Source organism: Hylobates moloch, unplaced genomic scaffold (assembly GCF_009828535.3).
Source record: "Hylobates moloch isolate HMO894 unplaced genomic scaffold, HMol_V3 SCAFFOLD_23, whole genome shotgun sequence".
Lineage (NCBI taxonomy): Eukaryota > Metazoa > Chordata > Mammalia > Primates > Hylobatidae > Hylobates > Hylobates moloch.
The window spans coordinates 18,993,225-19,018,210 of NW_026652298.1; the positions used below are offsets into that span (position 1 = coordinate 18,993,225).

Consider the following 24,986-nt stretch of genomic DNA (forward strand, 5'->3'; position numbering starts at 1 on the left):
GCCATGGTGCATCCAGAGATAAATAATGGTATATTTTGCCTGTTTGATGAGAGCCTGGTTTGAAGAGCATAGGGAAAAAAAAGGATATGATGGGGGCTACCCTGCTGCTGAGGGAGGCAGAGGAATTCTGGTATTGTCAGCATTCACAGCCATTCTCTTCCCTGACTCTCTGGGGGTACTTCCTATGAGAGATATGCTACAAGTCTCTGGAGTGGTGCTTAGATGACTGGAATCCTTCTGAGAAGGCAATGTACCCTGATTACTTAGCCAAGAGAGAGCAGTGGAAGAAACTGCAGAGGGAAAGCGGGGAGTGAGAGGTTAAGCAGCTGCAGGAGGAAATCCCACCTGGTGGTCTAGGACTGAAGCTTTGCCCCCTGTGGTGGTGTATTGTGACCAGACCCCGGGAGTGGCCCATGTAGAGAGAGAGACCTCACCCTGTCATGCCTGCAAGTGAAGTAAGTTACAGAACATACACACACTTACCCTAATAAAAATCACTGAAATGGTAAAAATCAACAACAAAGACCATAACAAGTGTTGGCAAGAATGTGAAGAAACTGAGTCCTTAATACATTGATGGTGGGAACATAACATGCTGCAACCACTTTGGAAACCAGTTTGGCATTTCCTCAAAAAGTTAAACATGGTAGCCCTATGACCCAGCAATTCCACTCCCAGGTGTATGCCTAAGAAAACTGAAAACATACATCCACACGGAATCTTCTTGTACATGAATGCTCATAGTATGCTACTATTATGTATTCAACTTCACAATACCCAAAGTGGATACAACCCAATTGTGCAAGTGATGGAAACATAAGCAAAATGTGGTAAATCCATATAATGGAATATTATTCAACCATAAAAAGGAATGAAATATTGGTACATGCTATAACTTAGATGAACCTTGAAAACATTATGCTAAGTGAAAGAAACTGGACACAAAAGGCCACATACTGTATAATCCCATTTATATGAAATATCCAGAATATGCAAATCCATAAAGTAGACTAGTGACTGCGAGGGGATGAGGAGGAAAGAATAGAGAGTGACTGCTAAAGAGCAGAGGATTTCCCTTTATCATCACTGTTTCCCCCACAGTTGACAGTTACATAACCTTGTTAATAAGCTAAAAACCAATGGATTATAAATTTTATTTATGATGTTTATTTTTAGAATCTAAGGTTTCACTATGTTGCCCAGGCTGGTCTTGAACTCCTGCCTCAAGCGATTCTCCACCTCAGCCTCCCCATTTGCTTGGATTACAGGCATAAGCCACCATACCCGGTTCTGATTATACACTTCAAAATGGTAAATTTTATTGTATGGTATGTATGATATGTATATCTCAACTAAAAAAAAGAACAGGGAGGTCTGTACTGAGATGATATAATCTTCAAATATATTAAGTGAAAAAAGAAAGGTACAGAATAGTGTGCACAATATACTGTTATATTCTTTTAAAAATGTACACATGTACATATACACTGTGCAGGCATAAAACCTCTAAAACGACATATAGGAAACCAGTAACATTATTTCCTAAAGGGAAGGAACCTGGGGTGCCTGGGGATAGGGTGGTCTGAAAGGGAGACCTAACTTTTCAACATGCTGTTTTGTACCTTTTGAACTTTGTATCGAGTAAAACACTTAACTTTTTTTCTAATTTAAAGAAAGAAAAAAGGAATACTCTGTTGCTTTATCTTTAGTTTTAAGAGATCATCTGCATTTTTTTCTGTAATAAACTTAAAAGATATCCACCCATTTTGTCAGATTTATTTATTCTTTAGCAATTTAAGTATTAAAATCACAGTTTTTGTGTCAATCCTTAATAATACTATATTCATTCTATTTCATGTTTAGCTTTCTCATGGAGAAAAAGAAACACAGGCATAAACCTATATACTATCCACCTGCCGGTCCTGCAACGTGATTTTAATAAAGTGTTACTGATACTTGAACAATTTCTATGATGTCGGCAGAGATATCAACAAGTATCAACAAGAGTGATTATTAAGTAGCTAGCCTTGTAAGTCAAGAGTTATGATCTTTGATCCACTGCTCAATCCATTTCAAGATCTGATCTACATTATTTTCTAGCTCTTCTGGTTTATTACTGGGCAGCTGATGCACGATTTCTTCCTTGTAGGATGCCGTGGCTTCTTCATAAAGAACTTGAAAAATCTCACACTGAATATTGTCTGTTAGTTTCTTCTCATTATAACCCCTAGAAGGCAGGGAGGTTAAGCAAACAAAAAGCAAAATAAATGGCATTAACTGGAGTTTTAGAAACATACCAGAAACTGGACACTTTTCAATACATGAAAAATTACTGAAATGGTCTCTTCACCTAGAGAGGAGTGACTGGTGCCTGTTTATATGACAGAGTTTCTTGACACTAGGGTTAAACTAAAGATCACCAAACCAGCATTTAGGTTTGTTTGAATTTTTCCCCTCACAATTTGTCAGCTACTCAATAAATTCTCAATGAATTAGTAAATTAGCAAAACTCTAATAACTTAGTAATAAAAAGATTTGTAACCCAATTAAAACTTAAGCAAAGGATCTGAGTAAATATTTCTCCAAGAAAGATATACAACTGTCTAATAAGGACATGAAAAGATGTTCAGCATCTCTAGCTATCTAGGAAATGCAAATCAAAATTACAATGAGATATTACTTCACATCCAGTAGGATGACTGCAACCAAAATATGAACAATAACAGCTGTTGGTGAGAATGTAGACAAATTAGAACCCTCATACACAGAGAGTGTGAATATGAGATGATGCAGCCACTATGGAAAACAATCTGGCAGTTATTGGAAGGGTCAAATACAAAGTTTCCATATTACCCAGAAATTCAATTCCTAGATATGTAAACAAGAGAAATAAACACATCATGTCCACACAAAAACATGTGCAAGAATGTTATGGATACAATATTCATAACAGCCAAAAAGTGAAATGACCCAAATGTCCACAACCTGATAAATGTATTTAAAAAATAATATATCCATACAATGGAATACTATTTGGCAATAAAAAGAAATGAAGTACTGGTATATGCTACAACATGAATGAACCTTGAAAACAAACTAGTTTGACAGGAGACAGGCATAAAAGTCCACATCCTGTATGATTTCATTCATATGAAATGTCTAGTATAGACAAATCCATAAAGATAGAAAGTAGGTTATTGGTTGCCTAGGGCTGGGGAACTGAGGGTAAATGGGGAGTGACTACTACTGGGTATGGGTTTCTTTTTGGGGTAACAAAAATTTTCTATTTTTTTTTTTTTGAGATGGAGTCTCACTCTGTTGCCCAGGCTGGAGTGCAGCGGTGTGATCTCAGCTCACTGCAACCTCCGCCTTCCGGGTTCCAGCAATTCTCCTGCCTCAGCCTCCTGAGTAGCTGGGATTACAGGTGCACGCCACCACGCCCAGCTAATTTTTGTATTCTTAGTAGAGACGGAGTTTCACCATGTTGGTCAGGCTGGTCTCAAACTCCTGACCTCATGATCCATCCACCTCGGCCTCCCAAAGTGCTGGAATTACAGGCATGAGCCACCGCACCCACCCCCAAAATTTTCTAAAATTGGTTGAGGTAATGATTGTACAACTTTTTGATATACAAAAAAACAAATGAGCAACTGATATATACACCTACTATGTACCCATAAAACTAGAAAAAAAACCCTGAATGATGTACTTTAAATGGGTGAATGTAAACTAAATCTCAATAAAGTGGATATTTTTGTTTTTTGGTTGCTTTTGAGACAGGGTGTTGCTTTTGAGACAGGGTCTTGCTTTGTCAACCAGGCTGGAGTGCAGTGGTGCAATCACAGCTCACTGCAGCCTCAACCTCCCAGGCTCAAGCATTCCTCCCACCTCAGCCTCCAAAGTAGCTGGGACCACATGTGCATGCCACCACACTTGGCTAAATTTTTTATTTTTGTAGAGACCGAGGTCTTGCTATGTTGCCCAGGCTGGTCTCAAACTCCTAGGCTCAAGCAATCACCCTGCCTCAGCCTCCCCAATTGCTGGGATTACAGGTGTGAGGTGTGAGCTGTCCTGCCTCCCCCTCACCACCCAACCATGCCCAGCCTAAATCTGTTACTTTTTACAACCTTTTCAGTAGTTAAAAATACTAACTAGCTCTCTCATAGTTTTTTCATACCTTAGTCATACCCTTGGCTATATATGTAAAACAGTAATTTTTTAATCAAAATTTTAAATTGTCTTGATTGAAAAAAAGCATATGTACCATATAGTCTCTATTACTTCTCTGCCCCAAAACTTTTAATGGCTTTTCACTGCCTAAAAAAGATAAAAGTTTTAGGTTTAGCCCCAATTTAACTTTTTCTATATGTGTATTTGCTGCCATACTATTCTGTGCAAGGATTTACAAGTATCCCAAATAATAGTGGTTAGTCAGAGTTGATTATAATCAGTGAAAACCACACATTCTGACCCCAACCTTAAGCAAAATTCTGGAGCTTTCCTTTCTGAGATTGCTCGCTAATTTATCTAGAATCCCCATATTCCCACAGTTTTGATCAAAAGACAGTGGGGATAAAAGACTTCTCTAAAAGTTTCTCTTTACTGGTTCTTCCGCATTAAATCTGATGCTCTATTTGTGGGTTTAACTCGGTATCTATTAAAGACGGTGAAATGCTGGTTTATTTTGTTAGTTTTTCATAAACTTTCCCATTCCTGATGTGGGGATAATTTGAGTGGGTAGTGTTCAGTCAATAAGCAAAGAATATGTTAGGGGCTTGGCTGTTTTCCTAGCAAGGGTTTACATCAAAGAAAAAGCACAGCTAAATAGGGTTTCTTTCTTTTTTTTTTTTGAGATGGAGTCTCACTCTGTTGCCCAGGCTGGAGTGCAGTGGTGCAATCTCAGCTCACTGCAAGCTCCACCTCCCAGGTTCACGTTGTTCTCCTGCCTCAGCCTCCAGAGTAGCTGGGACTGTACAGGCGCCTGCCACCATGCCCGGCTAATTTTTTTTTGCATTTTTAGTAGAGACAGGATTTCACCATGTTAGCCAGCATGGTCTCGATCTCCTGACCTCGTGATCCTCCCACCTTGGCCTCCCAAAGTGCTGGGACTACAGGCGTGAGACACCGTGCCCGGCCGACTAAATTGGGTTTCTACACAGTACATTTTACTCAATCAGACTGTCAGTTGAGATATTAATTTACTCAAAAAATACTGCCCATATTTTAAAGTAGTCATATTTTCAAATAAAACCATTTATTAGCTGGGTGCTATGACTCACACCTGTAGCCCCAGCACTTTGGGAGGCCGAGGTGGGCAGACTGCTTGAGCCCAAGAGTTCGAGACCAGCCTGGGCAACATGGGAGACCCCATCTCTACAAAAAATACAAAAATTAGCCAGGCAAGGTGGCATGTGCCTGTGGCCTCAGTTAGTCAGGAGGCTGAGGCACAAGAATTGCTTGAGGCACAAGAGGTAGAGGTTGCAGTGAGCCAAGATCACACCACTGCCCTCCAGCCTGGGTGACAGCGAGACTCTGTCTCAAAAAAACAAAACAAAACAAAACAAAAAACAAAAATCTTTTATCGTGGCCAATTTCAGGAATCTGAATAAAAATTAATATTATGCTTTAAGAATCTGATGTTTTTCCTTTCTTACCTTGTTTCAAGTCTTTCGTACAATACATTGGTATCTGTTCTCAGCACAAAAACTATATGAAACCAGCGTTCAGGGAAGAAATCACAACCATGGTAATCAACAATAACTCCACCTTCTCTCATTTGGTTATCTAACTCATCAACTACCTGTAAGAAAAGTTTAAAAAAAAAATGCTTCTTAAGAAAACTGAAGTCAACTTTCCTATGAAATTCAACAAATGCATACTTTATGAAAAAGTCATACTTACTCTGTCTTCATCTAAAATGGGACAATCATACTCTTCATCATAGCCATCATACAATTGCTCTAAAAGAGATTTAGAATTGCTTGTTGAAATATTTTCTAAGTAACTTTAAGTAATTTTCAATTAATTCTAGGCTTTAGGAAAGGAAATGTATCATCAATTATTCTTTTAGATACAAGGGTGGATACTAACAAAATAAATGTCACATAAACACCAAATATAAAGGAGCCATACTAACTGATAAATTGGAATTTTGTCTAGAGGGAAACTTGGATAGCAATATATCTGAAACTGCTTTAAATATCAAAACTGAAACCAACTAAAAAGAGTGAATAACGAACTTCAGAATTTGTGGGGCTATTAGAAGAGGACTACACTATTTTTGTTAAACTACAAATTGGTGGGAAGAGGAAACACCTGAACAGATACAAACACACTCACATACATTTAAAAGCAGATTAATTTATCAAAAGCAGTAACAGGCCAGGCGTGGTGGCTTTGCGCTTGTAATCCCAGCATTTTGGCAGTACGAGGTAGGAGGATCTCTTGAGCCCAGGAGTTCAAGACAGCCTGGGCAATATGTTGAGAACCTGTCTCTACAGAGAAAAAAAAAAAAATTAGCCAGGCATGGTGGCACACACCTGTAGTTCCAGTTGCTTGGGAGGCTGAGGAGGAAGGATTGCTTGAGCCTGGGAGGCAGAGGTTACAATAAGCCAAGATCACACCACCGTACTCCAGGCTGGGCGACAGAGCAGGACCCTGTCTCCAAAAAAAGAAAAGAAAGAAAGAAAAAAGCAAGAACAGATTCTTTATTCCAGAAATGAATGCTCTGTCACTGAGCTCACATCCTCATGGGGATAGAGAAGGGTCAGGACCCAGATGCTCCTGAACAGTATCTTTACTTCTAGATTTCCAGCATCCCAAACTGCCGTTCCTCATAAGAGTTAAATAGTCTCATTTCAGAAGGCAAAACAAAAATAATGTTCAAAGTTACAAAGGAGGCAAATTTAAATTTAACATAAGAACGTTCCAACAAATCACAGCTGGTTTTCAAAAGAAGTATTTTTTCAGGAGGTAAGACATACCATCTTACCCTTAGCCCTAGCCCTTCGGAGGTATTAATCTAAGGCAAGCTTAGATCATCCATTAACCATCTCTGAGAGCATGTTATATAGCAGTCTTCCCACCTCTTTCCCCTTAATATTTTGGTACGGGTTGAAATGAGGTTAAAATGAACATAAATTCTTTTTTTTTTTTTTTGAGACGGAGTCTCGCACTGTCGCCCAGGCTGGACTGCAGTGACGCAATCTTGGCTCACTGCAAGCTCCGCCTCCCGGGTTCACGCCATTCTCCTCCCTCAGCCTCTCTGAGTAGCTGGGACTACAGGCGCCCGCCACCACGCCCGGCTAATTTTTTTTGTATTTTTAGTAGAGACAGGGTTTCACCGTGGTGTCGATCTCCTGACCTCGTGATCCGCCCGCCTCGGCCTCCCACAGTGCTGGGATTACAAGCGTGAGCCACAGCGCCCGGCCAAAATGAACATAAATTCTGAGGGGACACAGGAGTAGTCTGATGGTCACTGGGGGGCACAGAAGCAGTTGTAACTCCTTGTCTTGCCTGGAGGGTCTGTGGACTGATTCTGGGCACATAAACCACCTTTCTAGCACTCTAGTGTGGCCTCTGCCTCCTTGGGCTATTGCTCACCTACCAGAAACTCTACCAACCTAAAAAATTAAACTGTCTTGGTATGAAGAAAACTGGTTAACAATTTAGAAAACAATCTAAATCCTTACTTTATACCACAAACCCCAGATGGAGCTATAAAGGAATGATTCATTTGAGTTTGTTGAGTGGCAGAAGAAATAAAAAGACTGATCCAGTTATTTAAAATGTTGACTCTCTGTTCCTTGAGAAATAATCAAATTCTAAGAAAAGTAACAGAATAGGAGAAATAACAAAGGACTGAAATGTAGATAATATAAAGACCTTAAAACCAAAATTACAATTGCTCAATAAACAAGAAAAGAATTCACACAAGATGGAAGAGTGGAAAAAAATCAGTAAACACACATGAAAAAATATTGAACTTTCCTAGCTATTAAAGAGATGCAAATTAAAATGAGTCTGTATTTATGCCTGTTATATGTTCAATCCATTCAGATATTTACACTACCATTTAATTTCTAACTGGACAAAATTAGAAAATAATAAAAAATGTTGAATAAGAAAATAGTTAAATCTTGATTTACCAACTTTATAAAATATTATGTAATTTTGTAAAAATTATGTAATTAAAGTAAATAAGTATTAGAGTTATAGTATTATAGTTAACATAGTTTGAAAATACTATGTAGTATAGACTAGGCAGCAACATGATAAATGCTCACATATACAAGTGTAAAACACAAAAACCAGAATTCAGAGTTGTCTTTACTAGGGACAAAGATTAGAAGAAAAACAAAAGCTTTGGAGTATTTTTCCATATACCATTTTTACAATATTGTATATTTTTTTAACAGTACCACAAAATCTAAGAATACCTACAGCTGATTCTATACTATGTGGTAATCTTGAATAGATAAACACGGAAGTTCCTTCATACTTTAAATCTTTGACTTTTAAAAGATGACTCTGGCTGGGTGCGGTGGCTCATGCCTGTAATTCCAGCACACTGGAAGGCCGAGGTGGTTGGATCACCTGAGGTCAGGAGTTGAGACCAGCCTGGCCAACACGGTGAAACCCCATCTCTACCAAAAATACAAAAGTTAGCCAGGTGTGTTGGCCGGGTGCCTGTAATCCCAGCTGCTTGCGAGGCTGAGGCAGGAGAATCACTTGAACCCGGGAGGAGGAGGCTGCAGTGAGCCGAGATCATGCCACTGCACTCCTGCCTGGGTGACAGAGCAAGACTCTGTCTCAATAAAAAAAAAAAAAAAAAAAAAGAAAGATGACTTGAACCAATATATGCTGTCTAAAATAGATGTGTTAACTTTTAGGATTGAAGTCTTTATTTATTTTTTTTGAGACGGAGTCTTGCTCTGTTGCCCAGGCTGGAGTGCAATGGCACCATCCCAGCTCACTGCAAGCTCTGCCTCCCGGGTTCATGCCATTCTCCTGCCTCAGCCTCCCGAGTACCTGAGACTACAGGTGCCCGCTACCACGCCCAGGTAATTTTTTTGTATTTTCAGTAGAGACGGGGTTTCACCATGTTAGCCAGGATGGTCTCAATCTCCTGACCTCGTGATCCGCACCCCTTTGGCCTCCCAAAGTGCTGGGATTACAGCCGTGAGCCACCGTGCCCGGCCAATTTTTATATTTTTAATAGAGACAGGGTTTCACCACTTTGGCCAGGCTGGTTTCAAACTCCTGACCTCAAGTGATCCGCCCACCTCAGCCTCCCAAAGTGTTGGGGTTACAGGCGTGAGCCACTGTGCCCAGCCATGTTAATGTATTTTAATAAAATAGTGTAATCTAAACTTTTATCTTTTATTTTTGAGTCAGGGTTTCACTTTGTCACCCAGGCTGGAGTGCAGTGGTGCGATTTCAGCTCACTGCAGCCTCAGCCTCCAAGGTTCAAGTGATCCTCCTGCCTCAGTCCCCCCAAGTATTTGGGACTACAGGTGTGTCCTATCATGTCTGGATAATTTTTATATTTTTTGTAGAGACAGGTGTCACCATGTTGCTCAGGCTGAATCAAACTTCCGAGCTCAAGCGATCCGTCCGCCTTGGCCTCCAAAAGTGCTGGGAATGCAGGCATGAGCCACTGTGCCCAGCTGTAATCCAAACTTTTAAACACTCATTCCAAAAAACATTTACTAAACACCATATACCAGTGACCTAAGGGATAATGAGGACATAATTTATAAAGTGAACAAGTAGACAAACAATCCTTCCCTCAAAGAGTTTAAAATAAAATGGGAGAGGACCGACAAGTCACCTGGAAATTATAATATTTTAATGTTATGGTTCATGGTGATATGGGAGCAATAAGGATGGGCACCTAACATAAACTTGGGATGTTAAGAGAGGCTTCCTGGAGGAAGTGATGTCTAAGTAGAGATTTGCGGTAGTTATATACATAAAAAAACACTAGGGAAGACTCTTCTAAATAGAGAAAACAAGATATTCAAAGGTAGAGACTAGGAAGGGGCAGGATCTTTCGAGGGAGGGAAAGTCAGAACAACGAGAAAATAAGTGGTAAGGGATAAGCTGAGGCCAGATCAAAAAGGGCCTTGAAGGCTGCATGAAGGAGTTCAGACTTTATCCCAAGGCCAAGGAAAATCATTAAAGGATTTTCAGCATTAAATGACATGATAAATTCCAAATTCAAAAAAATCATTTTTTTTTTTAATGCAGAATGAGTTGGAAGGAACCAAATCTAGAAACAGGGACTTCTTATCAAGTCTACTGCAGATTTTTAGGTAAGTGATGATTGTAGCCTGTACCAGAGAAATGAACGGATCCTAAACTTCATTTCAAATTTCAAAAAAAGAATAAATTTTATGCTACTTTAGAAAGTTTCAATTAGAAGCCAAATTTATACATGCCTATACATAGGATCTTAAGCAAAGATGAAAAAGGTTGATTTGGTTAAATGACTGAGAGATTAGAAAATTAAATCAACTTTCTAAACAAAGTTTTGCGGTTTATTTTTTTAATTCCAGGTACAGATATATTGCTTGCAGAAAAAAAATCAACTGTGGGGCCAGAGTTAAAAGGCTGAGCATGGTGGTTCGCGCTTATAATCCTAGTACTTTCAGAGGCCAAGGTGGGAGGATCGCTTGAGCCTAGGAGTTCGGGATCACCCTGGATAACATAGCAACACCCCACCTCTACCAAAAGAAAAAAAAAAAATTAGCCCAGCATGGTGGTGCCAGCCTATAGTCCCAGCTACTCTGGAGGTTGAGGTAGGAGGACTGCTTGAGGCTGGAGTGAGCCAGGATTGCACCACTATATTCCAGTTAGGGTGACAGCGATACCCTGTCTCAAAAAAAAAAAAAAAATTTTTTTTTTTAAATTTTGAGACAGAGTTTCACTCTTGTCACCCACGCTGGAGTGCAATGGCATGATCCTGGCTCACTGCAACCTCCGCCTCCTGGGTTCAAGCAATTCTCCCACCTCAGCCTCCCAAGTAGCTGGGATTACGGGTGCCCACCACCATGCCTGGCTAATTTTTGTATTTTTAGCAGAGATGGGGTTTCACCATGTTGGCCAGGCTGCTCTTGAACTTTTGACCTCAGGTGATCCACCCGCCCTGGCCTCCCAAAGTGCTGGGTTTACAGGTGTGAGCCACTGCGCCAGGCACCACAAAAAAAATTTTTAAAGCTCATTCTTACCTTAAAAAACCTTCCCAGCTGCTGCTGTTTTTCAAACTGTAAAATCATGACATTATGTTTAACTGACATCCTAGAACTTATATACACTCAAGTGAAAGCTGTTCTTTAATCATATTGGGATGCTAGTTGTTTTGACACTGCTGCCAATACTTAAAATTTTTATTTTCATATTTCTTCTTTTGAAAACATATTCACCACATTTACCTCAACTCAACAAGAAGCTGATAACTCTTAAGCAATTAGAACAAGAAATTAACTGGTTTAGAGTGATTAGGTGCCTTTAAAATACCTGGCTTTTTATGTGAAAAGAAAAGGGCAATTAATTCTGCATAGTGAAGTTAGAGAGCCAAAGATATGACATTGGAGTTGGGCCTCCAAGCAGTTGTAAGGAAGATAAGGGAACCTATAAAGAGAACAGCATGCATAAATACTTGAGGTGGAAAATTCCTAGTGTGAGAACAGGGTATGATGGCTGCACTGAAGGGGACATAGAGGGGAGAGAATGGCTGCAGGTAAACTGTGGCCATTTTATAAAGAATCTCCTATATTTCCTTAAGGAGAATGGACTATGTGAGTAAAAAGTTCAAATCATGTCATTCTCCTTCCCCGCTTTTAAGAAAATGATAGTGTAGAAGAGGGAGGAAAGAGATACTGAAGAAGTCAAACAGGAGACTCTCGGTAGGATTCTAGGCACAGCACCAGGGGTCTTGATGAAATAGGGGTACTGTAGGGATGTGTCGGAGAAACCATCAAGATTTAAAGGCCAAGTGGATCTGTGTGGAGAGAGTGAATGCGTATTTACATGCTTGGGAGGTAGAAATCAGAAGAGTGGGCAAGCATAGTCAAGGATGCTTTTAGAGCACGTGCTTTAAACATACTAATTTAGAGCTGTAAACTTCTGGGAACTATCCAGATGGTTGTCTAATAGGTGTCTGGAAATTGGGCTGTTTTAATTACAAATTTAAGTCATCAGCACAAGGGAGTGAATAGTTCTGAATGAGTGAGATTACTAGTGGGAGGGACAGAATTACAAGATGGCTGCAATGAAATCATGCGGGAAACAGGTGGAAGGGGAAGGACCAGAGGCAAAGATGGGGAGAGAGCAGTGTCAGAGAGGTCAATAGAGGAGTTAGTTTCCAAGGCTTCCAGTGGGAGTTGATAAGAGGAGAGAAAAATGTGATTCAGAAAAGGATAGAACAGGGATCAGCATTTTTTTTCCGTAAAGGGCCAGATAATACCTTACGCTTTGCAAGCTAGTCTTTAGCTCAGAAGTCATACAAAAACAACAGTAGCTTGCCAACCCCTAGGTTAGAGATATATCAAGATTCTATGTGTTCAAAGCCAAGCTATGGTTTACAATTTCTACTGGAAATGGATCCAATGTCAATATATTACTTCGTCTAGACCTGTGGGTATCCTGCAGTTAGGAACAGAGGCTGAAGACTGAAAAACTGCTGCCAGGAAAATTAAGGATGCTAGTAAGAGTATAAAAATGATTGTATATAGATAGGAAAGGATATCAAGTGAGGAGGAGTCTTGAGACTGGAAGAATAGCAATAAGAGAAGCATTCTTATAGTCATACCACAGTAAGACTCTTTTTTTTTTGAGACGGAGTCTCGCTCTGTTGCCTAGGCTAGAGTCACTGCAACTCCCTCCAAGTATTGGACCACAGGCACTGCCACCACCCGGCTAATTTTTTTGTTTTTTAGTATGGTTCACCGTTATTTTTTTTTTTTTTTGAGACTGAGTCTTGCTCTGTCTTGCCCAGGCTGAAGTGCAGTGGTATGATCTCGGGTCACTGCAGCCTCCGCCTCACGGGTTCAAGTGATTCTCCTGTCTCAGCCTCCCGAGTAGCTGGGATTACAGGGACCCACCACCATACCTGGCTACTTTTTTGTATTTTTAGTAGAGATGGGGTTTCACCATGTTGGACAGGCTGGTCTCGAACTCCTGACCTTAGGTGATCCACCCGCCTCGGCCTCCCAAAGTGCTAGGATTATAGGCGTGAGCCACCGTGCTGGGCCAAAGTGCTGGAATTTACAGGCGTGAGTCAGTTTTCTTAAACTTAATTCCCATCTATTTTTTTTTTTTTTTTTTTTTGCCTTGGTTTTGGGAGTGAAGATGACCTCTCTTAACTACTGCAATTCCACATGATCACTAGGATGATAAACTTTTAGAAATATGTTTAAAACTAGCGTTTTCTTAAAAGCCTCGTTTCTTTTTTTCTGACTTTAGTGAGCATCAGACTAAGCCTTTTTTCTTTACAGCAAGATTTCTCAATCTTATTACTATTGACATTTTGAGTCTGGTAATTGTTACTAAGGGAGACAGGGGACTGTCCTGTGAACTATAGGATCTTTAGTAGAATCCCTGGCCATCACCTCCCCCTCCATGTCACAACCCAAAACGTCTTCACACATTGCTATACCCCCAAAGGGCAAAAATCACCTAGTTGAGAATCACTGCATTATAGATGATTGCCTGGTTTCCCTTAAAATATATCCCCACTTGAAATAAAAATGAGGTTGGATGCCTCAGAATATTTCCAGATATATTCAAACAGGATCTGGGTTAAAAAATCTGGTATGTCAAACCTTACAAAGTACCTCATCAGGCCAGACGCAATGGCTAACACCGGTAATCCCAGCACTTTTGAGAGGCCAAGGTGGGAGAATCACTTGAGCCTGGGAATTGGGGACTAGCCTGGGCAACACAGTGAGGCCTTTTGTCTGTAGTCCCAGCTACTGGGGAGGCTGAAGCAGATCACTTGAGCCCGGGAGGCTGGGGCTGCAGTGAGGGGAAACTGTGCCACTGCACTCCAGCCTGGGCCACACAGCAAGACCCTGTCTCAAACAAACAAACAAACAAAACCCACAAAGCACCTCCATCAAACTCCATGTCAAGTCAGACCAGAAATCTTTTATCTGGCATTACAGGAGGGGAAAAAAAATACTTTTCCTTTAAGACTTAGATCCCATTTTCATGAAATAATCTAATAACAAAGAGGATGGTTGGGACTATACACAACTGACTAAAATGGTGTTGAGTACTCGAGGTACTCTGGCTCTCGTCTGTAATCCCAGCACTTTGGGAGGCTAAGGCAGAAGGATCACTTGAGCCCAGGAGTCAACCAGCCTGGGGAAAAAAGCCAGACCCTGTCTCTGCAAAAATAATTTTAAATTAGCCCAGCAGGATGGTGTGTGCCTATAGTCCCAGATACAAGGGAGGCTGAGGCAGGATGATCACTTGAGCCCAGGAGTTCAAGGATGCAATGAGCTATGATCAGGCCACCACACTCCAGCCTGGGCAACAGAGCAAGACTCTGTCTCAACCAAATGAAATGGTGTTAAGTACTGGTAGGAGAGGACCCAAAGAAGAGGAAGACAAGTGCCTTATACTGGATTGTCCTTGGTCTGGTGTTACCATTGCTCTCAATGCTATTAATGCTCTAATTAGTTTAGAAATGTTAAATTGAGTGAAAGTAACATTGGAATGCATGAATGAAATTATTATGTGACTCAGAAATCACTTGTCAAAAATGGTGGTGTTCAACAGTGAGGAACAAAACCACGTTTCATATAGACATAAAACAGAAAGGCCGGGCTTGGGGCGGTGGCCCACGCCTGTAATCCCAGCACTTTGGGAGGCCGAGGCGGGCAGATCACGAGGTGAGGAGATCGAGACCATTCTGGCTAACACGGTGAAACCCCGTCTCTACTAAAAATACAGAAAATTAGCTGGGCGTGGTGGCAGGCGCCTGTAGTCCCAGCTACTTGGGAGGCTGAGGCAGGAGAATGGCGTGAACCTGGGAGGCAGAGCTTGCAGTGAGCCAAGACTGTGCCACTGCACTCCAGCCTGGGCGACAGAGTGAGACTCTGTCTCAAAAAAAAAAAAAAGGAAAGGCCAGGTGCAGTAGCTCACACCTGTAATCCCAGCACTTTGGGAGGCCAAGGTGGGCAGATCACTTGAGGCCAGGAGTTCAAGACCAGCCTGGACAACATGGCAAAAGCCCATCTCTACTAAAAATATAAAAATTAGACAGGTGTGGTGGTGCACACCTGTAATTCCAGCTACTTGGGAGGCTGAGGTGCAAAGATAGCTGGAACCTGGGACATGGAGGTTGCAGTGAGCTGAGATTGTGCCACTGCACTGCAGCCTGGGCAACACAATGAAATTCTATCTCAGGAAATAAAGTAAAATGAAATGGAAAATGAGTAGTTGTATGATAGCAAATAAAAATCTAGGTTTTAGAAACTATAACCTTGATAAATTGATGTTCTTTTGGACAAAAAAATTTTTTTAATTAAAAAAATATATATATAAATAAACTATAACCTAATTATCAGCCCTGGATCAAAAATGAACATGATACTGGCTTATAGTATCAGGAATATGAAAAACAAAGATGCTCAAAATTAACCTGCAAAAAGAGACACAAATTTTTTTTAAAAAGTGGAGACATACTGGGAGACACTAAGAGTCCTTAATATAACCAAAGGGACAGAAAAATGGGATCTAGGAAGTTGGGCAATTGAGGAAGATAATCAAAGCAGGTTAAGAATTCACTATGAATAAAAATCCTGACCAACTGGTCTCTCCAAAGAGGAATCATAGTTATACTTCAGCAATCTGAGAGAACAGAAGACGAGTGACGTACACACCAAAGATCATACTATGATCTATATATCTGAAGACGCTTAAGGTGACACTCTAGTGGTCAAAAATAGACTGCAGTACTGCAAACTGCTGCAACTGCCAACTGTTACTCCTCTTGGTGACAACAGGGAGAAAATTGCTTTTAAAAACATAACTGCCAAAGCACCAACAATCAAATGAATGAATGACTTTATTTTTCTTACACTTTTAAGGCCGATGAAAAACCTTCATTTCAATTGAAAACTATGGTAACTGTGTTTACTAATTATTATGAAAGTTTTCTAAAACACAACTTGAAAACATCCAGCATGCATGTTTAATATCAGTACAATGAATTCAAGACCAAGTATACATGTTACATTCAGCAAGGCTAGATTACAAATTATCATAGTCATCATCATCATCATCGTCATCATCATCATCTTCACGTTTTCTTTTCAATGCATTTGATGATTCATTGGCAGTATTTTGTGATGATACCATATTAGTGGTAATAAGAATGTTTTTGGACCCGATTAATGATGGATTAATCAGAACATTCTGAACTGCTGAGGTTGCAGGAATTGAAGCTTTTACAGCTGGAGACTGAGAAGTAGGCATCTGTACTGTAAACCTTTGACCTGTGAGGGACATGGGAGTCCCTACTTTAGTTGAAACAGACATGGTCTGTGGGGTTGGTGTGCCTAGTGTGGGAGTACTTGGTCTGCTAGTAACTGAACCAACACTTAACCGCGGGACTGTTATTCTTCCCGCAGAAGTTGATGCCTTTTTCTGTAAAGATTTCAGCCTATAGTTTGGAGCTGTTAAGCAGTATCTATCAGGTGGCAACCTAGGACCTGAATATGGCTTGATCAATGGCAAAGGGGTTTGATTTCTTTGCCTTGCAATATCTAATAAAAAATCTCTTGGGGGAGGAGAGGTAAAAGACTGATCAGCGCGGCACTGGATTGCCAATCGCACATCATCTGCATCAACAGTAGCTTTCTTAGCATGGCTTGAATAAATTTTTGCATCATCTAGAATTGTGGTCACATATCGGAAGGCAAACTCCAACATCTGATTTATAACTCTTGGCTCATATTCTGTAATCCCCATATCCTTCAGGATTTGTGCCATCATCTGTGCATCTTTCGGCATGCTCTTGGGAGAAGCCATCTTGCCAGACTCCATGATATCCGATGATCAGACTTTAGATCATTTGAAAAAAATATGTACATTAGATCAATATGAAATAGTTACTTTAGTAGCAACTGTCAGGAGCTTTAAAAAATTTTAAATCTATGTTAAACTGTAAAAAACTTTTTTAAATTTAAACCATATGTTTTCTTAATTTTAATGAGGCATACTTAAGGTCGCTTTAATTTATTGAGTTCCTACCATGTACAAATCATTGTCGACTATAAAAAGATGAAGACACAAATAAGGGAGCGATAAAAGATTGGGGAAAACAGGGTAAAATAAATAAAAACAATGATCATCTTAGAATATATGCAGTTGCATGCAAATCTCACACTAATCTAAGATACCATAGCATAGTCATGTCCTACACCTGAGCTCAAAACAGTCTCTTTCCAGTGAGACCAATATACTCACTGTGCTCATATATATGTTTAGCAGTACCAAACCTTTGTTTGCTCAACTTAAAAACATTCTCCTTATTCACATTCTACCTATCCAAAATCCAGTCTCTTTATAGGAGCCTTCCCAACTATTCATAAGAATTGCCAGCCATTTTCAAGGCAGAAGGGAAAATGGTCAAAATAACCAGGACACAGCATTAGACACTTAATATTTCTGTGGATTCCCTAACAGAGTATATATTCTTTAATGGCAATCTCTGTTTTTTGTACCCTATGACAATACCTAGCACTAACACTCCACTTATCAGACTTTAAAAAAAAAAAAAAAAACAAATCTAACACCAAAGTGTCCCTTACCTTCTCGAGCTAAATCACCCACATTAATGTATTTCAGTCCTGATTTTGACGCAAGTTCTTTGCCTAGTGTGGTTTTTCCAACCCCTGGTGTACCTGTAAGACAAGCCACAGAAAAATACTGTTTGTGAAATACTACTTATCACACTGCAGTCCACCTTCTGCCCTTCCTTTTTTTATTTTTGAGACAGAGTCTCACCTGGCCTCTGACCTTAAAAGTTCTTCACAACTGAAATGAAAAATTTCCTAATTAGCAATCATACGTAAAATTTTTTTTTTTGAGACGGAGTTTCGCTTGTCGCCCAGGCTGGAGTGCAGTGGCGCGATCCTGGCTCACTGCAACCTCCACCTCCCAGGTTCAAGCGATTCTCCTGCCTCAGTCTCCTCAGTAGCTGGAATTGTAGGTGCCCACCACCATGCCCAGCTAATTTTTGTATTTTTAGTAGACAGGGTTTCGCCATATTGGCCAGGTTGGTCTCAAACTCCTAACCTCAGGTGATCTGCCCGCCTCGGCCTCCTAAAGTGCTGGGATTACAGGTGTGAGCCACCATGCCTGGCCATATGTAAATTAGCATGTACTACGATCTAATAAAAATTTTCCAAAGCTAACTGAATGTCAGAATATTACCCAGTGTATTGATTCTCCAGGGGTGGGGCTCAGCAGATTCTGACGCCAATTCAAACTGCCTGCTGCTACCGAGGAACTGCTGAGAATAAAATTAGCCACTTCGTGCTGGGCGCAGTGGCTCATGCCTGTAATCACCGTACTTTGGGAGGCCGAGGCGGGCAGATCACGAGGTCAGGAGATCGAGACAATCCTGGCCAACATAGTGAAACTCCATCTCTATTAAAATACAAAAATTAGCCGGGCGTGGTGGCGTGTGCCTGTAATCCCAGCTACTCAGGAGGCTGAGGCAGGAGAATCCCTTGAACCAGGTAGTTGGAGGATGCAGTGAGCCGAGATCGCGCCACAGCACTCCAGCCTGGCGACAGAGACTCCATCTCAAAAAAAAAAAAAAAAAATTAGCCACCTCGAATCAATTACAATAATTTATTTACCTTTTTCTTTTTTTAAAGACAAGATATCTCTTTGTTACCTAGGCTGGAGTGCAGTGGAACTTGGCTCACTGGAGCCTCCACCTCCTGGGCTCAAGCAATCCTCCCATCTCAGCCTGTCCGGTAGCTAGGACCACAGGTATGCACCACCATGCCCTGATTAAATTTTGTAGAGGTGGGGTTTGGCTACGTTGCTTAGGCTAAGCTCAAACTCCTGAGCTCAAGCAATCCCCCCACCTCCACCTCCCAAAGTGCTGGGATTTACAGGCATGAGCCACCCACCTGGCCTATTTGCTTTAATTTATAAAGATTTAAAAACTGTTCATGGCCAGGTGTGGTGGCTCACGCGTGTAATCCCAGCAATTTGGGAGGACAAGGCGGGAGGATCGTTTAGGCTCAGGAGTTCGAGACCAGCCTGGCCAACATGAGACTCTGTCTCAAACAAAAACAAAAACAAAAACTGTTCATGTTAAAATTAAGCAGTCTGAAAGACACCTCTACTGACCCCTTGCACCCTTCCGTAGAGATAACCACTGTAAACCAGTTTCCTATACAGGTATATATTCCCAAAGAAACCCTATTTATGTTTGCATATAAATGTACATGTACGTACATACTCTTTGTAATATATATAAATACAACATATATTCCCTTTTACATAAATGACAATACTATATACATTGCTCTTTACTTTCTCCTTCTGATACCTATTAAAATTACATTTCAAGATCATCGAATTCATAATTTTCAGCTATTCAGGTTTAACATCCCTGAAATTAAACTTGAGCACAAAGATAACAGGGATAATCCAGTTCCCATACCCAGAAGAGTAACAGTCACCTCAAGTCCACTATAATACACCAAGTCTGAACCCTGGACTCAACATGTTTTCAATAAAATGTTCACTTTAGAGTTTTGACAATGACTTAATAACCAGGGCACTATGTTTGATCCATACAAAAAGATGTAAAATCTTCCGCTTAAGGAATCTAAAATTCTAAACGTTATTTATGGGGTGGTTAACCTGCACCTCTCAGAAACAGACATGTCTTGTGCGCTGCCAACAATTTTACGTTTGGGTGAATGATATAACTTTACTGTTCCCAGAAAGAGTCTTAATTTTTCCGTAAGTTGCAATAAAATCTACATGCATTAGATTTTTCCACGAATGGCCTACAATTTGATAAACACTTTCAGGACTAAACGGCTAGCAAAAATATTCGTTAAAGTCGTTACGCAGCATTTTAGTTCCCTTCACTGATAACACGCACCCTGAGTATGGCTTCAAAGCCCCACTCCTACGCGAGAAACGACCCGAAATGCTCACTGTATGCCTTCCTTTTAAGCGGCATGGGGAGCCACTATGGACCTCAACAAAAGCGTACAGTAATTTCGTCACGTCACAAACATCTGAACTCGTTTAACCGAAATCTAATCTGAGGCGTTTACCAGAAGCAAAGAAAAAATAAAATACGGCCCACGGAGGCCTAAGGAGTGAGGCATCCACCATTAATGGCTCTACCGGGAAGCAGATATGGCCTTATGTTATTCCGCTAAAAATCCCAAGGCCAACCCTCCAAAGAATCAACAACCCATTTTACAAACGAAATACCAGATTCAGAAAGACTAAGCGGGTTGCCAAGCTGGAGAGCTGGATCTGCCGACCTCTCTCCACCTCCTCCCGGAGCCTCAGGCCAACGGAATTAACGTTCCGCGTCCCCTCCCCCGCCTCCCGCAACGCCCGCGAGGGTCGGCGCAGACAACCGCCTCGTGGCCCTCTGCCTGCCTCTGAAGAGAGCAGTGAGGGGCCCCCACCTGGGCGCCCGATCCCCAGAGCACTCTGCGCCCCTAACCTGCCCCAGCCCAGCCCCTCCCGGCCGCGCGCCCTGACCGGTGAGCAGGATGTTCGGAAGCAACATGGTCCCCGCCGCGACGGCTTCGGGCGCCTCGCTCACGTGCCCTTTGCACTACGGGGAGGAGCCGGAAGGGGCGGGCGGCAGCAAAAGCCCAAGGCCCCAAAGGCCTCGAGGCCCACCGCGGCGCCCCTAGTCTGCCCCGGCGGCCCAGCCGCGGCCCACTGGTTACCTGGCTTTCGATGACACATTTCCATCGCAAAGTTGGAGGGTGGGCATAACTCGGGTCGGTATTTCGGTTCAGGCAGTGCGCTGGATGCCTAAGTCACACACTCCTTCGGCGGTCCCCGCCCTTCGTTTGCGCCGACCAGTCTGGAAGGTCCCCGGGAGGCCGTACCTCCGAGAGGCTCGGCGTTGAGCTCGGGCAGGGCCAGGTGGCTGCCCTTTCACCTAGGGTAGATCCTGGTCGCCTCCGCTCTTCGCCCAAAAGGGGATGCAGCTCCGGGAAAGTAAGGCCGCCGCCGCTGCGGCTATATTATGTATCTGTCTTAGAGACGCGAGTCTATCTGCCTTCAAGCTTTCCTGGGCTCTCGTCGCTCCTCCTCCCGACCCGCCCATCCCATCTAGGGATCAGAAGATTGAGGGTGCAGAGCCCTGTCCTGCAGCGGGGATTTGCGAGCTCAACCCGGCACCCCACTGATTACAGGATTACGTTGGACGAATATTTGAGCTTAGTATTCCCTGTTCACTGTGTGGGGTGGTGGTGGGTCGGCTAGCAATAGTCTTGAAGGTCTACCTCTGACATCTCATTTCAGGAACCTGGCATCTTCAGGGACAGTTATCTGCTTTTTAAAGGAGGTAATTGTCAATCTTGTTTTCAAGAGTGAATAGAGCCCCGACCGTGACAACAGTCTGCATCTTTTTTTTTTTTTTTTTTTTTTTTTTTTGAGACGGAGTCTCACTCTTGTCGCCCAGGCTGGAGTGCAACCTCTGCCTCCTGGGTTCAAGTGATTCTCCTGCCTTAACCTCCGGAGTAGCTGGGATTACAGGCGCCCACTACCACGCCCGTCTAATTTTTGCATTTTTAGTAGAGACGGGGTTTCACCATGTTTTGGCCAGGCTGGTCTCAAACTCCTGACCTCAGATGATCCGCCCGCCTCGTCCTCACACAGTGCTGGGATTACAGGCGTGAGCCACCGCGTCCGGCCCCTGGTCTGCATCTTTTATTTCGAGCTACAAACTATATTTACTCAAATAGGTGTTTTTTTTCCACCTGTATACCTTTTGAAACTTCACAGCCTCTAATCGTGAACGATTTGGGGCGGAGGGCTGAACAATGTGTTTTCTAGTGTGTCGGGGTGTTTATAGGCTATGTGTGCCTCCAAACTGTAAAGTAGTCCAGTATACTTTCCAGTGTATAAGTTTGTAGGCCTTAAACTTTTCTTCTGGCTAACTTAAAATCGTTGAATTCACTAGTTTGCATAAACATTTAAGAATTTGAAAACGCGGTTGAAAAACACAGTGTTACCAAGAAATTTTCTAATAACATGTTCAAATGAAAACAAAAATTTTACAGTAAGACTTAAATTCTTCGTCCACAGCAAGTGAATTCATGGTATTTTACTTTTTTGGGAAATATTGGAAATGAAGAACTGCAACTGTAATTTGAAATAAGGAAAACTTTAATTTTCAGTATAAAAATTGCTCAAATAGAATTGCCTGATTTTAATGACAAAAGGTAAGTACATAGTATGTGTGGTTTTTTTCTGTTTTTTTTCTAATACATCATTGAGTTCATGTGAAAAACTCCGTTTGTAACACCACAAGTAGATTATTTGATACAGTTATAGTCATTAAAATAAAATTATTTTAGAATTTTGATTTCTTGTATCACTTAAATTTACTGTTCTTTTTCACTAGTTCTGGAGCCTTTATTGTGTTGTTGATTATATCAGTATACATTTATTACTATAATTCTGCATTTACAGTTTTTCTTCATTTGAGGGCTTCTTTTTTTTTCCCCCTAGGTGAATTATAGTTTAATGTACTACAAGTCTTAAACTACGGATGAGAACTATTACAGTTTATAATGTCAAAAACTTTTCTTAGACCAAAGGTATCTTCTACAAAGGTATGATACACTAGAATGGCCATGTAATAATTGCCTTAAAATAATTATTAATTTTTACATATATTCTTAATAACTTATTACTGCTATCAAAGTAATAGAGCCCAGTATCTATTGTAATTAATGATTTAAGCAAGTCTGGTAGTAAGTTGTGAAACAAGTGTTCTCTAAAAGCGCAACCTTAATTTTGAAAAAGTGTTTTACGATCCCAGTCAGAAAGGCTGAAAACATTTGAATGAAAGAACATAGAAGAGAGAAATATGAGTGGTAGTTGGTGTTATAGCTTAACCAAAAGCACTGCTTCTTAGAAGTAATGTGATTCAGTGTGTCACTTCTCAGCAAGGTAGGGGTTAAGGTGGGATGGGGGTCAGACAGTTTCATGCATGCAGGGTAGCTATTTCCCTAAGTAGTGGCTCTAAATTTTCTTTGATGTTAAGTAAGTTACTTAACTTTGCTGTTTATCTTTCTCTTTTTTTTTCAGTATATGGGAGTCCACATTTATGTAAGAAATGAAACGATAAAATGTATAAATAATTTGCAAATCAGAATTGCTGTCAAAAGTTTTACTATAATGAAAGATATTTTCATACACTCAAAAATATAGAGGAAAGGGGCCAAAATTATAGTACCAGTCACAATCTTTTGATGAGGACGAAATGAATCAGGTAGCTATGACTGAAATTTTTTCCAGTGGTCTTCCTTTTTTAATCCACTGCCGATAATATTCCTAACTCTCTGTCTTAAAAGAAGAGTGAAGTGTGACTTAGCATTCGTAAAGTATTTATAAGTCCCAAATTGTCTCCCCAAGCCTACTTTCAGCTCCAACTTCTGGTTCGTTTTCTTCAAGAGAGGAACATTGTCTAATAAATAGCACACAACTATGATTGAGTATTCTTGAAGGAAATATATAACTTGGTTTCTTTTTGTTAGCCAGGCAGTAGATTCTACAACCAGATCTGAAGCTATATTTTTCTAGATTTATGCTATTAGAGTGTTAAAAAATCTAGTAAAAGTTTCTAATTTCTAATTATTTGTAATTATTAGCTAATAATTTCTAACTATTAGCAAAAAAAAATTTTTTTTTTTGAGACAGGGTCTCACTCTGTTGCCCATGCTGGAGTGCAGTGGGATGATCATGGTTCACTGCAACCTTGACCTCCCAGGCTCAAGTGATTCTCCCACCTTAGCCCCCCAAGTAGCTGGGAATACAGGTGTGTGCCACCATGCCTGGCTAATTTTTTATTTTTTGTAGAGCTGAGATCTCCCTGTGTTATGCTAGCTGTTCTCAAACTCCTGGGCTCAGCAGTCCTACTGCCTCTGCCTTTGAATGTGCTGAAATTACAGGTGTGAGCCACCACACCCGACCATTCCTAGGCATTTCTGAGTGACAGTTCCCCCTCTGGAAAGCCTGCCTCAATTATAAAAATATTAGTTGCCTCAAACACTGAAGAAAAATATAATCCAGTTGTAATTACAGATTACAACGTTATGATATTTGGCCTATATCTTCACTAAGTCTTCAAGCTGATACGGATTATTTGGATGTATGAAATGGTTCTTAGTTTGTGAATGTATTAACCTGGCCAAGGCAGATGTGTTATTGCTATTTCTGTTAAAATATTATCATTTGTTTATTTTGTTTTGCTTTTTTTAATAGGTAATTTTAATATGTTTCAATCCTACAGAGAGTTAAAAAAATCATTCTAGTGTTTATGCTGGGAAGGTTACAATTGATAAAAATAAGTTTGTGTTCTTTACTCCTTTAAGGTCAAGTAGACAAGTATGCACTTGCACTTACTGTAAAGTAGAAAAACAACTATTACAGAGAGAGTTTTATTTAAAAAGAGTTAATTTGTAAGATTTTTAGGCCGGGTATGGTGGCTCATACCTTTAATCCCAGCTCTTTGGGAGGCTGATGTGAGAGGATCACTTGAGCCCAAGAATTGTTTGAGACCAGCCTGGGCAACATGGCAAAAACCCATATCTACAAAAAATACAAAAAAATTAGTTGGGCATGGTGGTGCATGCCTATAGTCCCAGTTACTCAAGAGGCTGAGGCTGGAGGATTGCTTGAGCTGAGATTGTACCACTGCACTCCAGCCTGGGTGACAAAGTGAGACCCTGTCT

At 41.0% G+C, this 24,986-nt stretch overlaps 3 protein-coding genes across 13 annotated transcripts in view; 1 reads left to right on the forward strand and 2 right to left on the reverse strand.

Moving 5' to 3' along the window:
- Positions 1–1,764: 1,764 nt before the first annotated feature.
- AK6 (adenylate kinase 6) lies at positions 1,765–21,067 on the reverse strand. 2 transcript variants are annotated; one of them, XM_032145046.2, is made up of 5 exons: positions 20,964–21,067; positions 17,826–17,918; positions 5,902–5,960; positions 5,655–5,800; positions 1,765–2,227 (listed from the first exon to the last, which is right to left on the reverse strand). In XM_032145046.2, the coding sequence occupies exons 1-5, from the start codon at positions 20,986–20,988 to the stop codon at positions 2,035–2,037; spliced, it is 516 nt and encodes a 171-aa protein (XP_032000937.1). In that variant the 5' UTR covers positions 20,989–21,067; the 3' UTR covers positions 1,765–2,034. The 2 variants fall into 2 exon arrangements, with proteins under 2 accessions (XP_032000937.1, XP_032000936.1); XM_032145045.2 differs by lacking the exon at positions 20,964–21,067 and adding an exon at positions 20,770–20,877.
- On the reverse strand, positions 16,061–17,918 carry TAF9 (TATA-box binding protein associated factor 9). The gene is made up of 2 exons (XM_032145042.2): positions 17,826–17,918; positions 16,061–17,075 (listed from the first exon to the last, which is right to left on the reverse strand). Exon 2 carries the CDS (start codon positions 17,056–17,058, stop codon positions 16,264–16,266), a length of 795 nt encoding a protein of 264 aa, XP_032000933.1. The 5' UTR covers positions 17,059–17,075; positions 17,826–17,918; the 3' UTR covers positions 16,061–16,263.
- Positions 20,861–24,986, forward strand: part of RAD17 (RAD17 checkpoint clamp loader component) — a 46,966-nt gene continuing 42,840 nt past the window's right edge. For 2 of the 10 annotated variants that reach the window (XM_058434165.1, XM_058434173.1), the window contains exons 1-4: positions 21,310–21,589; positions 22,333–22,469; positions 22,759–22,862; positions 23,341–23,524. In XM_058434165.1, the coding sequence (XP_058290148.1) occupies positions 23,516–23,524 (9 nt within the window). In that variant the 5' untranslated portion in view covers positions 21,310–21,589; positions 22,333–22,469; positions 22,759–22,862; positions 23,341–23,515. Of the gene's footprint in view, positions 21,018–21,099; positions 21,241–21,309; positions 21,590–22,332; positions 22,470–22,758; positions 22,863–23,340; positions 23,525–24,986 lie in introns of those variants that run through there. The other 8 variants (XM_058434167.1, XM_058434168.1, XM_058434166.1 and 5 more) reach the window with 8 other exon arrangements.